Source organism: Nicotiana sylvestris, chromosome 8 (genome assembly GCF_000393655.2).
Source record: "Nicotiana sylvestris chromosome 8, ASM39365v2, whole genome shotgun sequence".
In the NCBI taxonomy this organism is placed as follows: domain Eukaryota; kingdom Viridiplantae; phylum Streptophyta; class Magnoliopsida; order Solanales; family Solanaceae; genus Nicotiana; species Nicotiana sylvestris.
Genome location: NC_091064.1, coordinates 79,506,652 through 79,519,227, shown reverse-complemented (window position 1 = coordinate 79,519,227; position 12,576 = coordinate 79,506,652). Strand labels below are relative to the sequence as shown.

Sequence of the window (12,576 nt, the reverse complement as noted above, 5' to 3'; positions counted from 1 at the left end):
AGAAGTTGCAATAGGTTTGTAGTGTTGAATATGACTTATGTGTAAAATTTGGGGTCAATCGGACATGGTTTGGCTGGTTTCGGCATAGGTTGTAGAATTTGGAAATTCAAGTTAATTAGGTTTGGATTGGAGAGTGATTCGGGGTTTTAGCATTGTTTGGTGTGATTTGATGGATCGACTAAGTTCGTATGATATTTTAGGATTGGTTGGTATGTTTGGTTGAGGTCCCGGGGACCTCGGGTGAGTTTTAGATGCTTAACAGAATTGAATTTGGACTTAGGCAATTTCTGAAATTGTTGAACCTGTTATTTTCGCACCTGCGGATATTGGACCACAGGTGCTGCGCCGCAGAAGCGGTTTGGCAAATGCAGATGTGGTCTAATGCTTGAAGGTTGTTGCTCGCAGATGCGGCTCAAGGACCGTAGAAGCGGGGCGCATCTGATTGTTAGTATTTTAATTATATTGTCACCTTTCATACTGTTTTTCCTTGTTATATATATATATAACCAGTATGTCCTTGACCTTCCTCATCACTACTCGACCGAGGTTAGGCTTGGCAATTACGAGGTACCGATGTGGTGTAATCATGCCTTTTCCTGCACATGTTTTTCATGTGCAGATTCAGGTTCATCTGCTCAGCCATACTACCCGTGAGGCGAGGCAGTCCAGTGACTTCGAGGTATATGTGCCGCGTCCACAGACCTAGAAGTCCCTCTCTATTCTCCCTTCAGTATAGACTTCTTGTATTTTTCCTTCATTCAGACTTTTGGAGTTAGAACACTATGTATTTTTCTTTAGCTTGTGATTCATGAGATTCCCCATTTTGTGGGTGTTATATTCAGTCAAGAGTGTTACTATTGTATATGCCGAGTGGCATGTATACGGTAAAAATCAGAGAGCCCGATTTTATGATTGTTATGGCACTTCGTAAGACCGCCCTCAGAGGGCTCGAGGCTCAGATCTTGGTTAGACCCCGAGGGTTCTCAATGATTGACCTCGATGTAGTGCAAATGAAAGGCTATAATGGACAAACGGGAAGTTCCCAAGGCATGTGATTAAAGCTGAGCAAGTCTATTAGGCTAGTTCAAGCCCGTACCGTGGCATTAAATGGTTGTACCAGCCTCAAATTCTTGTAATAAATGCGTCTGTACTATGTTGGGATTCCCCCTCCTATATAAAGGGGATCCTTGTTATTTTTTGCACACATGATATTGCACACAACATTCAACAGTAGAACATTATATTCTCTCTAACTTAAACACATTCTCTTGATTTCATTACATACATTTATCGCTTACATTTATTGTGTTCTATTAATTGTTCTTCATTTATTGCTCATTATTGATCATAAAGAGCTTCATCAAAGCTCCCAACACTGTTAGTCCTTCATCAGCTGTCCACAACTTAGTACCTAGCTCGACCTCAAGGCCCCGATTCTCAGCCACTCGATTTGCTCAAACATACTGCTTTCGATTTCTTAATTTATTTTCTAGTCGCACGCCTAGCATGTACTGCTTAGTAACTAGCACAAAACAAATTACGTATTTTTAGAACCACAAAATCAAATGTAATTATAATTACCATTTTCAAGATAAACAGTTTGGCGCCCACCGTGAGATAAAAATAATAGTGATTGTTTTCTAGTTGGTTTACTACATAATGCAAGTTATCTTTCACACATTTTCTTGTCCAAGAATCTTTCATTTTAGGTCAAAATATCTAACTCAGTGAATGCATATGAAAACAAGGGTCTTGAAGACCATGGAGAGAATGGTGTGGTTGTTCCAGGCGTCGGTGTACCACCGCAAAACCCTGAGGATGCACCAGAGCCAATCCCCGCGGATGTGGTCTCAGGCGATGCCCAACACGTCGATATAAGCTCCCATACTAACAGGAGCATACGCCAAGGAGACCAACAAGAAGCTCAGAAAACCCCAGCTCCAGAAGAAGAAGAGGTTAGCCTTCACGTAATTTTTTAAATGTTACAAGCACAACATCGTGCAATTGCTCAACTGCAAAGCCACCAAAAAACTCCAAGCACAGCAGCACCAGAAACGGCTCCTCAAGCCGAACAGGTACCAGAATGATCGAGTAACAACGGGTCGACAGCCGACCCCGCTATTATGAATATGCTCTAGAAGAGGATTGAATCGGGCAATAAAATGATAGAAGCTAACGACAAGAAGGTGGAGACCTACAATTCAAGGGTCAACCAAATCCCGGGCACACCCCCGATCCAAAAGGGTGTTGATTTAAAGAAATTCGTACAAAAGCCATTCCCGTCAAATGCTACTCCAAAGTCCATCCCGAAGAAACATAGAATTCTCGATCTTCTGAAGTACAACGGAACCTCGAACCCCAACGAGCACGTCACTGCTTACACTTGTGCGATGAAGGGCAACGACGAGATCAAATTTGTCCTGCTAACAATGTTCAGGGAAACACTCTCGAAAGGGGCCATGATGTGGTATCACAACCTAGCTCCAAATTCAATAGACTCATTTGTCATGCTGGTAGATTCTTTCATTAAGGCACATGTCAGTGCCATCAAGGTGAATGCAAGGAAATCTGACGTCTTTAAAATTAAACAAAGAGAAAACGAGATGCTACAGGAGTTCGTATCTCGCTTTCAAATGGAAAAAATGGAATTACCACCAGTCTCTGATGACTGGTTGGTGCAGGCCTTTACCCAAGGCTTGAACGAACGAAGCTTGATGGCTTCAAAGGAGCTGAAGCAGAATTTGGTTGAATATCCTGCCGTGACTTGGTCGGATGTCCACAACCGGTATCAGTAGAAGATTAGGTATACGATGACCAATTGGGATCCCCCTCGGGATCGGTATATCCAAGCAGACTCCTTGGAAAGGAGCCAAAGCCAAATAAGGAAAGGTACCAACCATACATCGAAGATAGGATAAACCCCCTGAGGTGTAACATACCCCGAAATGATCGAAGAATAGACTGAGGTCAAAATCCTCGGGGACTCGTGAGTAGAGTCGGGTTCGATAGACACATAGGACCGATGAAGGCACCCCGCCTACTGAAGTATAACTTTAACGTTGACGTTTCTGACATCGTGTCTGCCATTAGTAAAATCAGAGACACCAGGTGGCCAAGACCTATACTATCAGATCCGTCGCAAAAGAACCCCAAATTAGTGTGCGAATTTCACGGCACACACGGTGATAGGACCAAAGATTGCAGACAGCTCCTAGAAGAAGTAGCCCAACTACTCAACAAAGGGTACCTTCGGGACCGAGCAAAATATCAGTTCCGAGAAAGAGAGGCAAATAGGAAAAATGAAATAGATGAGTCGCAACATGTCATCCACATGATCGTTGTAGGGATTGACATCCCACAAGAACCCATTAACAAAAGAACAAAAAATATCCATCACTAGGGAGAAGCGAACTCGAGGTTACATACCCGAAGATGCTCTCACATTTAGTGACAAGGACATCGGGATCCTTTCTCAACCTCATAACGACGCCTTGGTAATTTCTTTTCTTGCGAATACATTTCAAATTAAATGTGTGCTTGTGGATCCAGGTAGCTCGACCAACATTATTAGTTCGAGAGTGGTGGAGAAGCTCGAACTACTCAACAAGGTTGTGCCCGCCTCTCGAGTCCTCAATGTATTCAACATGCCGAGTGAAACAACGAAAGGGGAAATCACCCTTCCGGTCAACATAGTCGGCATGACCCAAAATGCCAAATTTCATGTCATAGGGGGAGACATGAGGTACAATGCTTTGTTTAGAAGACCATGGATACACTACATGAGAGCAGTACCATCAACTCTTCATCAAATGATGAAGTTTCCGACGAAGTATGGAATAAAAACCGTGTACGGGGAACAACATGCAGCGAGGGAGATGTTCGCGGTGCACGATGTGGCACTAGCATCGATGCCTTCAATATCAAAGGAGCAAAAGGATAAGAAAACAGTGAAGTAGCAATCACAAGACACATTCTCGGATATACCCAAATAAAACAAGCAAAGGACCGTGCCGCATCCCCGGAACAAATATTGGAAGCATGTCGAGGCTCAAATCACCATCACCGCTAAGGTATAACTGTCTCCTTTTTATTTTATCTTAGACCAACCTTTGTCCACGTGTCCAATCAGAACTGTCGAAGCGCTGTCCAACTCAAAGACCTTAGGTTTTAAAGCATGCATTACACTCTTTTCCTTCGATCGGATTTTATCCCAACAAGGGTTTTACCGGCAAGGTTTTTAACGAGGCAACATATATATACTACCTAAGGAGAACTCGAAAAGTATCTAAGGCTTCTCTTCAATAAACCTCGAATACTGGGGGGCATCCCCCTAGGAGATCACCTCCTCGGATAAGTCAAGAATGTGCCAAGAAGGGTCTCGATAGGAAAATGATGTATCAGGCTAAACAGTCTGACAAACCTTGTTTGCATAGAATAACCGAACCCTTGACAACGAAAACATGTATACTTGTGCCAATAATCAAAGAATATTTTTCCTCCATCAAAACGCTTTACACTTCGAAGAAGTCTGCTATTTTTTACAAGAAATGGCTCCAGAGCTAGAAATTTCCCGAACACTCGGGGACTGTCTCAACTGTAATCCCGTCAAACAATCAGAAACTCAAGGTCATAAGACCCCAATTGGGCAACCTTGAAACCAAAAGTCCTCCATGCAGTAATACTAGAAAATATATGACCTCTACGAGGCATTATCAACAATATAAGACCTCTATAAGGCAACACCAAAACTGTAAGACCTCAACCAAGACATGAACCATACTTGTACCAAGTAACTTACCTGTAAGGCCTCAAGCAAGGTATGAACCATACTTGTACCAAGTAACTTATCTATAAGGCTTCAAGTAAGGCATGTTAAAATTTGTAAGACCTTACAAAAGGTATAATACCGATCTTAAAGTTAAGGCTATATATCTGAACTTATAAGACCTCTAAAAAGGCATACCCTCAATATAGATGCCGAAACTACTTCACTCGGGGACTGAAAGGTTACAGCCAAACACAATGACTAAGGTCACAAGGCTCCTACCAAACTCACGTGACTCAGGGACACCCGACCATCGCTAGAAAATCATAGGCCTTCAATTATTTCGAAAAATCTTCAAAAAGAACCGGTTAATCAGGCTACCCTCAGCATAAGCAAAAGAGCTTCGATCATATCAGCTCCAAACAACAGGCTTCGAAACCATTTCAGCCATCAAGTGAAACCTCCCGAGAGGCTCATTCATCGCTACATAATGACTCATAATGGAGGTTGTTATCAAACCGTCGAAGAGCCGGGCGAACACAAAATATCAAAAAAGTCTTTAGCGAGGGAAAAATAAAGCCTACATTAGATGTAACGCGTAAGAGCCACTATCACCAACTTAAAATTAGAGTTCGTACCAACCATACGCATAAGAGCCACTGTCGCCAGATTAAAATTAGAGGTGTACCAACCCAACGCATAAGAGCCACTGTCGCCAGCCTACATTAGAGGTCATACCGACCCAACGCGTAAGAGCCACTGACGGCACCTTAAAATTAAAGGTCGTACCAATCCAATCCGTAAGAGCCTAAGAGGCAGCTTAAAATCCAAAACCTTAAGGGTCAATGAGCTTGAGTCAAAATCGGACTCGAAGACTGAGCCCGAACAGTTAACTAAAAACGCCTAAGGGCAAATGCATATGAGCCTACGAGCCATCCTAACGAGCCTCGGGATCGATTTGCAAACCTAAGGGTTTACCTCGAAGTCCAGTTCACCTGGCCAATCATCGACAAACGTATAAGTTCAAAACAAAGAGAGACATACTCAAGTAAAGGGAAATTCATGAAAGGAGAAAACCGAAAGGTTTCTTTATTTGTACACATATGAAACAATGAAAGGATATATTTGCAAATGCTCTCTAAGAGCCCTGTACAAAGACTAAAAAAGAAAAAGTCTAATCTATATTCCTCTCGGGGACTGTAGCCCTATCGGTCTCTTCATCATCATCTTCGGCATCGGAGAAAAGGAACTTGGCATCATATTCGTCTGCCTTTGCCTGCTTTATCTCTTCCGAGAGATCGAAGCCCATATCGTGGATCTCCTTGAGGGGCTCCCTCCGAGATTTGCACGGGGCATATTCCTTGCTTCTACTCTCTCGATCAAAAGCCCCTCTCAGCTCAGCTCGAGCGTCTGTAGTGTCTTTTAAATAGACGACCACTTTCTTGTCGGCCCTATCCCGAATCTCTTCAGCTTCAGCCCGGGCGTCCACGACCTCGGCCTTCATCTCCAAAAGGTCAGACTTTAGCATTGCTATCCTACTCATCTAAACCAAGATGTTTTCACGGGTGTTCCAGATTTGCACCTCGAGGGCAGAAACCTTGGCCAGAGCATTCTTCTTGGCCGCAACATGGGCATCTATCTGAGCCCTTAACTCGTTATACTCATGCTTGTCCTGGCCAACCTCGCCCCAAAGGTGTTCCAAATCCATTATCTTGCTTTGCAACTGAGGTATCAAAATATTAGTCTCTGAGGATAGAAGAAGGAGCATGCATTCCCTCGGAGCAAAAGTTACCTGTTTCTAAAGGTGGCTTTCGTAGTTCAGGCTTCGATTCCCCTCGTACCGAAGATGCCTCAATTCTTTTCCCATTTCATCATAAAAATGCCTGAGGGATTTCTCCCCATCCATGGATTTCCTTAACTAGGCTTCACAGCGGAGCAGCTCGGACTTGAGCTTGTCAAAGGCCTATGAAAAAGAAGCTCAATGAGAAAATGAAAATGTAAAATCAGAAGATCAACAAAGTCAACCAAAGCTCACCATAGCACAAAGCCGCTAAGCCTCCTCAAAGGTTGAGCGTGTACCTACTAGCTTGGTCTTACCAACCCTAGTTGAATCGATCTCGTTGGGGACATGGTCTCTCGAGAGCCCACTTGATTTAGGCGGCCCCTGATCTCAAACATCCCCCCCAAGTACCTTCGACGGGGGGTGAGGACGGAGGCTGAACAAATGTATCCCTTGAAATACCTTTGGCGGGAAATGAAGACGGCAGCAAGAGAGGAACGACTTTTCCAAGGCTAGAAGCCTCAAATGCCACAGGATCAGCAGATACATGTTCTTTGAGCTTCGAGCAGGCTTGCCTCGCTATCAGCACCCCCGTCCTTCGAGGATTCCTTCCATTTGTTATCATTCCTCGACCCCAAAGTCGACGATTCTTCCTCCTCCCTGAGGGGGTACGGCCTCATCTCAAAAAAATCTCTAATGCCTGCGGTGACGGAGTTAGTACACATAAAAGAAAGTACCTTTTAAAGAAAGCAAACCACACACCACGTACCATGATTTTTTGCCTCCCATCTACCCTTAGCTAGATCTCGCCACTTACGTTCATCGTAAGTCAATCAAGCTGCCAGTTTCTGAGACCAATCGGCCAGGTCAGGAACATCGTGTGGCATACACAGGATTGCTACAAAAAAGAAAAGAAAAAGAAAGTATCTTTACAGAGTCAGCCTCCACCATGGGAAAAAGTAATAAGAACACAAGTATACCACTTACGTGTGAAGTTTCATTTCTCAGGAAATGGAAGGAACTCTACGAGGATAATATCGACAGTCCGCACTCGGACGAAATGACTCATCCACCCTCGGTCCCTATCTTCAGCATTGATGGAAACAAAGGGCCAAGTGGATCGATGTCGTAGAGTAATCAGGTCTCGGTGATGCAAGGGACAGTACAGTCTAAGAAGATGGCTGAGGGTGAACTCGAGCCCGACCTTATCTGCAAAATACCTTATCAATAGCACTAACCTCCAAAACGATGGGTGAACCTGTGCCAGGGTAACCCGACATCTTCTACAAAATTTAATCACGACCCTACCAATAGGGCCCAACATAAAGTGGTATGTATATACATTAAAAAACCACTCGACATGATCCATGATGCTCTCTTCCGCGAAAGGTACCTGTAGTACCACTTCCTCTCCCCATCCGTAGTCTTTTGTAACTGCCTCGAGGTGCTCCTCCCCTATTGAGGAGATAAACCTCGATGAATGCTCCCGATGGCCCTGAACATTGGGAGGTCTCTCTAATGAAAAGTCCCTCTTCATGAAAAAGTACCTCAAAGTTAGCTCACCAGATACCGGCGGTGTACCACTGACCGAGTGTGAAGCAGAGGTGGAACTCTCCTCTCCTTGGTGAACAGGTTTGGACGTAGCAGCCATAGCTATGATAAAATAAGAAAAAGGAAGGTAAATGCTTGGGTGAAAGCTCTTGAAATGGTAAGAGAACTAGCACAAATAAGAGCTCTATAAAAGGGATAGTTAGTCAAAGTAGCGGAGTCCTAAGACAAGAAATCAGCAAATGAATATATAGTGCAAGCAGCGACTGTTTGCCTATCCTGAAGGCCAATTGATTCTGACCATTTCAGTGCCATTTTTGGGGATGTGTACCGGTGGGACCACCCTGATCACTTCACAAACGTGTCACATAAATGATACTATCACACAACGCTCAGGAGCGGTTGAGACCCTAAGGATTTCTGCTATTATAAGCATCGATTCTAAAAAAGTTATCGACCTAATCTCGAGATGGTGGCCGAGAATGCTGATTCTTCCTCCAAGTCTCGGGCTTCCTCAATCTCGGCTGAGAGATCGGAACCTTTAGCGCTTGCTTCCTCAAGAACATGCCTCCTTGCCTTTGCACGAGCGTAAGCAATGGCTCGAGTTAGATTCTTCTTGGCCTTCTCTGATATCTCTCGAGCTCGTTCATTCGCAGTAGTGTCATCTTTCATGTATGAAGACACATTCTCTTCGGTCTCAGACTTGGCCACAGATAGTGCAACAGCCTCTTCCTGAGCATTTCGAAGAAGACCCTGGACCGATGTCAACTCCGTCTGCAAGAGGTCTCTCTCCGAGGTCATGGCCTCATTTTGCCTCCTCGGCTCAAGGATATCCGCATTCTTAGCAGCAACCTATTCCTTAAGTTGCTCCACGAGCGCATCCTTTTTCCCGATCTTTAAAGGAAAAAATAAGTTAGTAACCATCAAACTATAAGAATGATGAAAAAGTTCATGGATACCGCGTTACCTGCTCACCACGGCCAGCCCATTATCGGTGCACTCTCTCCAAATTCGCCCGAAGCCTGCTCAACTCCTCCCCCTTTTGGGCAGAGGAGGCCTTCAACTCCTTTAGCTCCAAGGTGAGCTTCTTGATCTCCTTCCCACAGCCCGAAAGCTCGTTTCGAAGCCTAGAAAAGGCATGGTCGTACATTTTCTTAGCATGCAATAGAGCAGGGAAGTTAGAAAAATGAAGGCAAAAGTTTGAAGCGCTAAAAATATGCCAGAGAATATCACCTTCTGCTAAATCCTTTCCGCCTCCTTGAGAGCGATGGAGCATCGAGGTCAATGTCCTCGTCGACACCGTCGATAAGGCTTTCTAGCACATCTTCCCCTCTATGGGAAGCCCCTATATTTGTGGCAGCTGGGTCTTGTGCATCCCTGAACTCCCCCAATGAGTACAAATGACCCAAATTAAATCCACCCAGGGCATTAAGCTCTCCTAGGGTCACATCTCGCCCCCAAGAAGCTTCGGGTTCGCGCATTCCATAGTCGCCAGTAGTGGTATCATCAGCGCGGATTGTACCATGTCAGACTTGGAACTTGGGGGCTATGCCCCCATCCTCCTCGAGGGTCTCCTCGACACGGGTTAGGTGTATATCGACCACCCCCGATTAGGCGACTTTCTGCCCAACAATTTGCGAAGCATCTGTACCTCGTCTCATCCTTTGTACAAAAGGGCCTTCATCATCATCATCCTCGGCAGGGGGACTTTCCACAGCAGCCGAAGTCGAGACTATGGAGTCAGTCTTAATTGAAGACTCGACCGAAGTTTCTTTCTTCCTTTTCTTACCCTTGCCGGGTTTTGAGGTTCCCTCTTCACTAGTAGGAGCCGGCCTCATCGACACTCCATCATCGAGGCCTACAAGAACATGATACATCAAACTTACCATTATAAAAGATAATCATAAAGAAACATGGTAAAGATAGTAGTAAAAAGCATATTGTGGTTCTTGGCCTGCCACCGCATTTTGGCCAAGTCACACCAAGAATGACCGAGATAAGGGAAAGCAGAATCCAGCTGTCTAATCCATCCCAATAGGTTCTGAACCGTGCCAAGGTACCAAATGGTGGCTCCAAGATTAAAAGAAGACCATTTTTCAGGACAGGGTGAAAAGGCAATAAAATATGCTCGAGGTAAAGGCACTTACGATTCATATTCCATTCCTCTGGGAATAGCGTCCTATTAGTCGGGATAATGTCCGAAGTCCTCACTCAAACAAACCGGCTCATCCACCCCTGATCCTTGTCCTCATCGATGCTCGAAAAGAATGACATTACAGATCGAGGATGAATCGTGATCAAACCCCGGAAGAGACGAGGGTTGTATAATATGACCAAGTGATTAAGGGTGAAGGTCATACCCTCGATCTGGTTGAAAGAGTATCGGATCATATGAACGATCCTCTGGAAAGAAGGATAGATCTAACCGAGCATCACTCGATATTCATGACATAAATCGGGAATCACCGGATCTATCAACGAGGAAGAAGGATCCGAAGATGTTACGGGGCCTAAAGTAAATGGGTATGTATACACACTGAGGAAGCCAGCTTTATGGTCTACTATGCTTTCACCAGAATTGGGGATTTCTACCAACGCTGCCTCCCCCCATCGGTAGTCTTCCTTCACTCTGTGTGTATCGGTCACTACGATGATGTACTGAGACACATGCTCGCATCGACCTAGCATAGAAGGGGGATTTTCAATGGAAAAATCAGATACTATATCGAATTTGGTAAGGGTACATTTCTTGACAGTTGGGGGTACTTTTTGTTTACCCCTGGATGGGCGAGACGAAGAAGTAGCGCCCTCTTTCTAAGAAACCGTTCTAGAGTTCCTAGCGATGACTATAAAACATATTTCCAAGAAAAAAAGTAAGAAGGCAAGCGCGAAAGGGAGAATAATGTAGAAGATGGTGGACATGGCTCTAGAAAATTGAAGAAGTTGTAAAAGTGTGAATAACAAAGAGGTTGAGGTATTTATAGAAGCCATATGGACAGTGTTTGGTAAACAAAAAAGTCAAACTAATAGCGGTTCATGGGATTCTCGATTCTCGTGCTGACAACGACTCATGTGCAGCCTTTGAGTCATGGCAATTAATGCTCTGATGGACTAACGTTACGATGGTAGTATCGAAGAGGCAAGAATTCAAGACCATTTCTTATCATTTTCATTCTAAGAAATGCGGGGACTATCTGTATACGATAAAAACTAGAGAGCCCGATTTATGATTGTTATGGCACTTCTAAGACCGCCCCCTGAGGGCTCGAGGCTCAGCTCGAGGTTTGACCCCGAGGGTTCTCAATAATCGACCTCGAGGTAGTGCAAATCAAAGGCTACAATGGACAAACAGGAAGTTCCCAAGGCATGTGATTAAAGCTGACCAAGTCTAATAGGCTAGTTCAAGCCCGTACCGTGGCATTACATGGTTGTACCAGCCTCAAATCCTTGTAATAAAGGCGTTTGAACTATGTTGGAATTCCTCCTCCTATATAAAGGGGACCCTTGTTATTTTCTGCACAAATGCTATTACACATAACATTCAATAGAGGAACATTCTCTGCTCTCTAACTTACATTTATTGTGTTATATTAATTGTTCATCATTTATTACTCATTATTGATCAAAAAGAGCTTCATCAAAGCTCCCAAAATTTGTAGTCCTTCATCGGCTGTCCACAGCTAAGTACCTAGCTCGACCTCGAGGCCCCGTAAAACCTAGCTCGAGACCCTGATTCTCAACCACTCGGTTTGCTCAAACATACTGCTTTCGAGTTCTTAACTTATTTTCTAGCCGCACGCTTAGCATCTACTGCTTAGCAACTAGCATAAAAAGAAATCACGTATTTTTAGAACAACAAAATCAAATATAATTGTAATTACCATTTTCAAGGAAAACATGGAATCTTAAACTCTTTTAGTTATACTTACCTGTTAGTTGTCTAGTTTTGCATCTTTAATCCATTTTTCGCAATTTGTTAGGCTTACCTAGTCATAAAGACTAGGTGTCGTCACGACAATTCACGAAGGGAGAACTTGGGTCATGACAAGTTGGTATCAGAGTTCTATGTTTATAGGAGTCATGAATTACAACCCGGTTTATTAGAGTCTCACAGATCAGTACGGAGACATCTGTACTTATCTTCGAGAGAGTATGTAAATATTAGGTAAATTCCACTTCATTTGATTCCTTGACGTGCGAGATTATTGATTTCAAAATTCTAAACCTAAGTATTCTATTCTCTCACAGATGGTGAGGACACGTGCTACAGGAGATAACCAGGCACCCATGCCCCCTGCTAGAGTTCGGGTCCGGGGTAGAGGCCCAGGACGCGCACGTGGTGCAGCTACAGCCAGAGGAGCCACTAGTAGCTCCAGCCAGAGCTCAAGCTCCCGATACGCCTACTGCTACTACTATTCTAGCTCTCTAGGAGACCCTTATTCAATTCATGAGCATGTACACCACTCAAGCTCAGGTAGGGTTG

The 12,576-nt window shown here is 44.2% G+C and overlaps 1 protein-coding gene across 1 annotated transcript; it reads left to right on the top strand.

Annotated features, from left to right (window-relative positions):
- The first annotated feature begins 2,162 nt into the window (after positions 1-2,162).
- LOC138875268 (uncharacterized) lies at positions 2,163-2,795 on the top strand. The gene has a single exon (XM_070154092.1). It carries the CDS (start codon positions 2,163-2,165, stop codon positions 2,793-2,795), a length of 633 nt encoding a protein of 210 aa, XP_070010193.1.
- Positions 2,796-12,576: the final 9,781 nt, after the last annotated feature.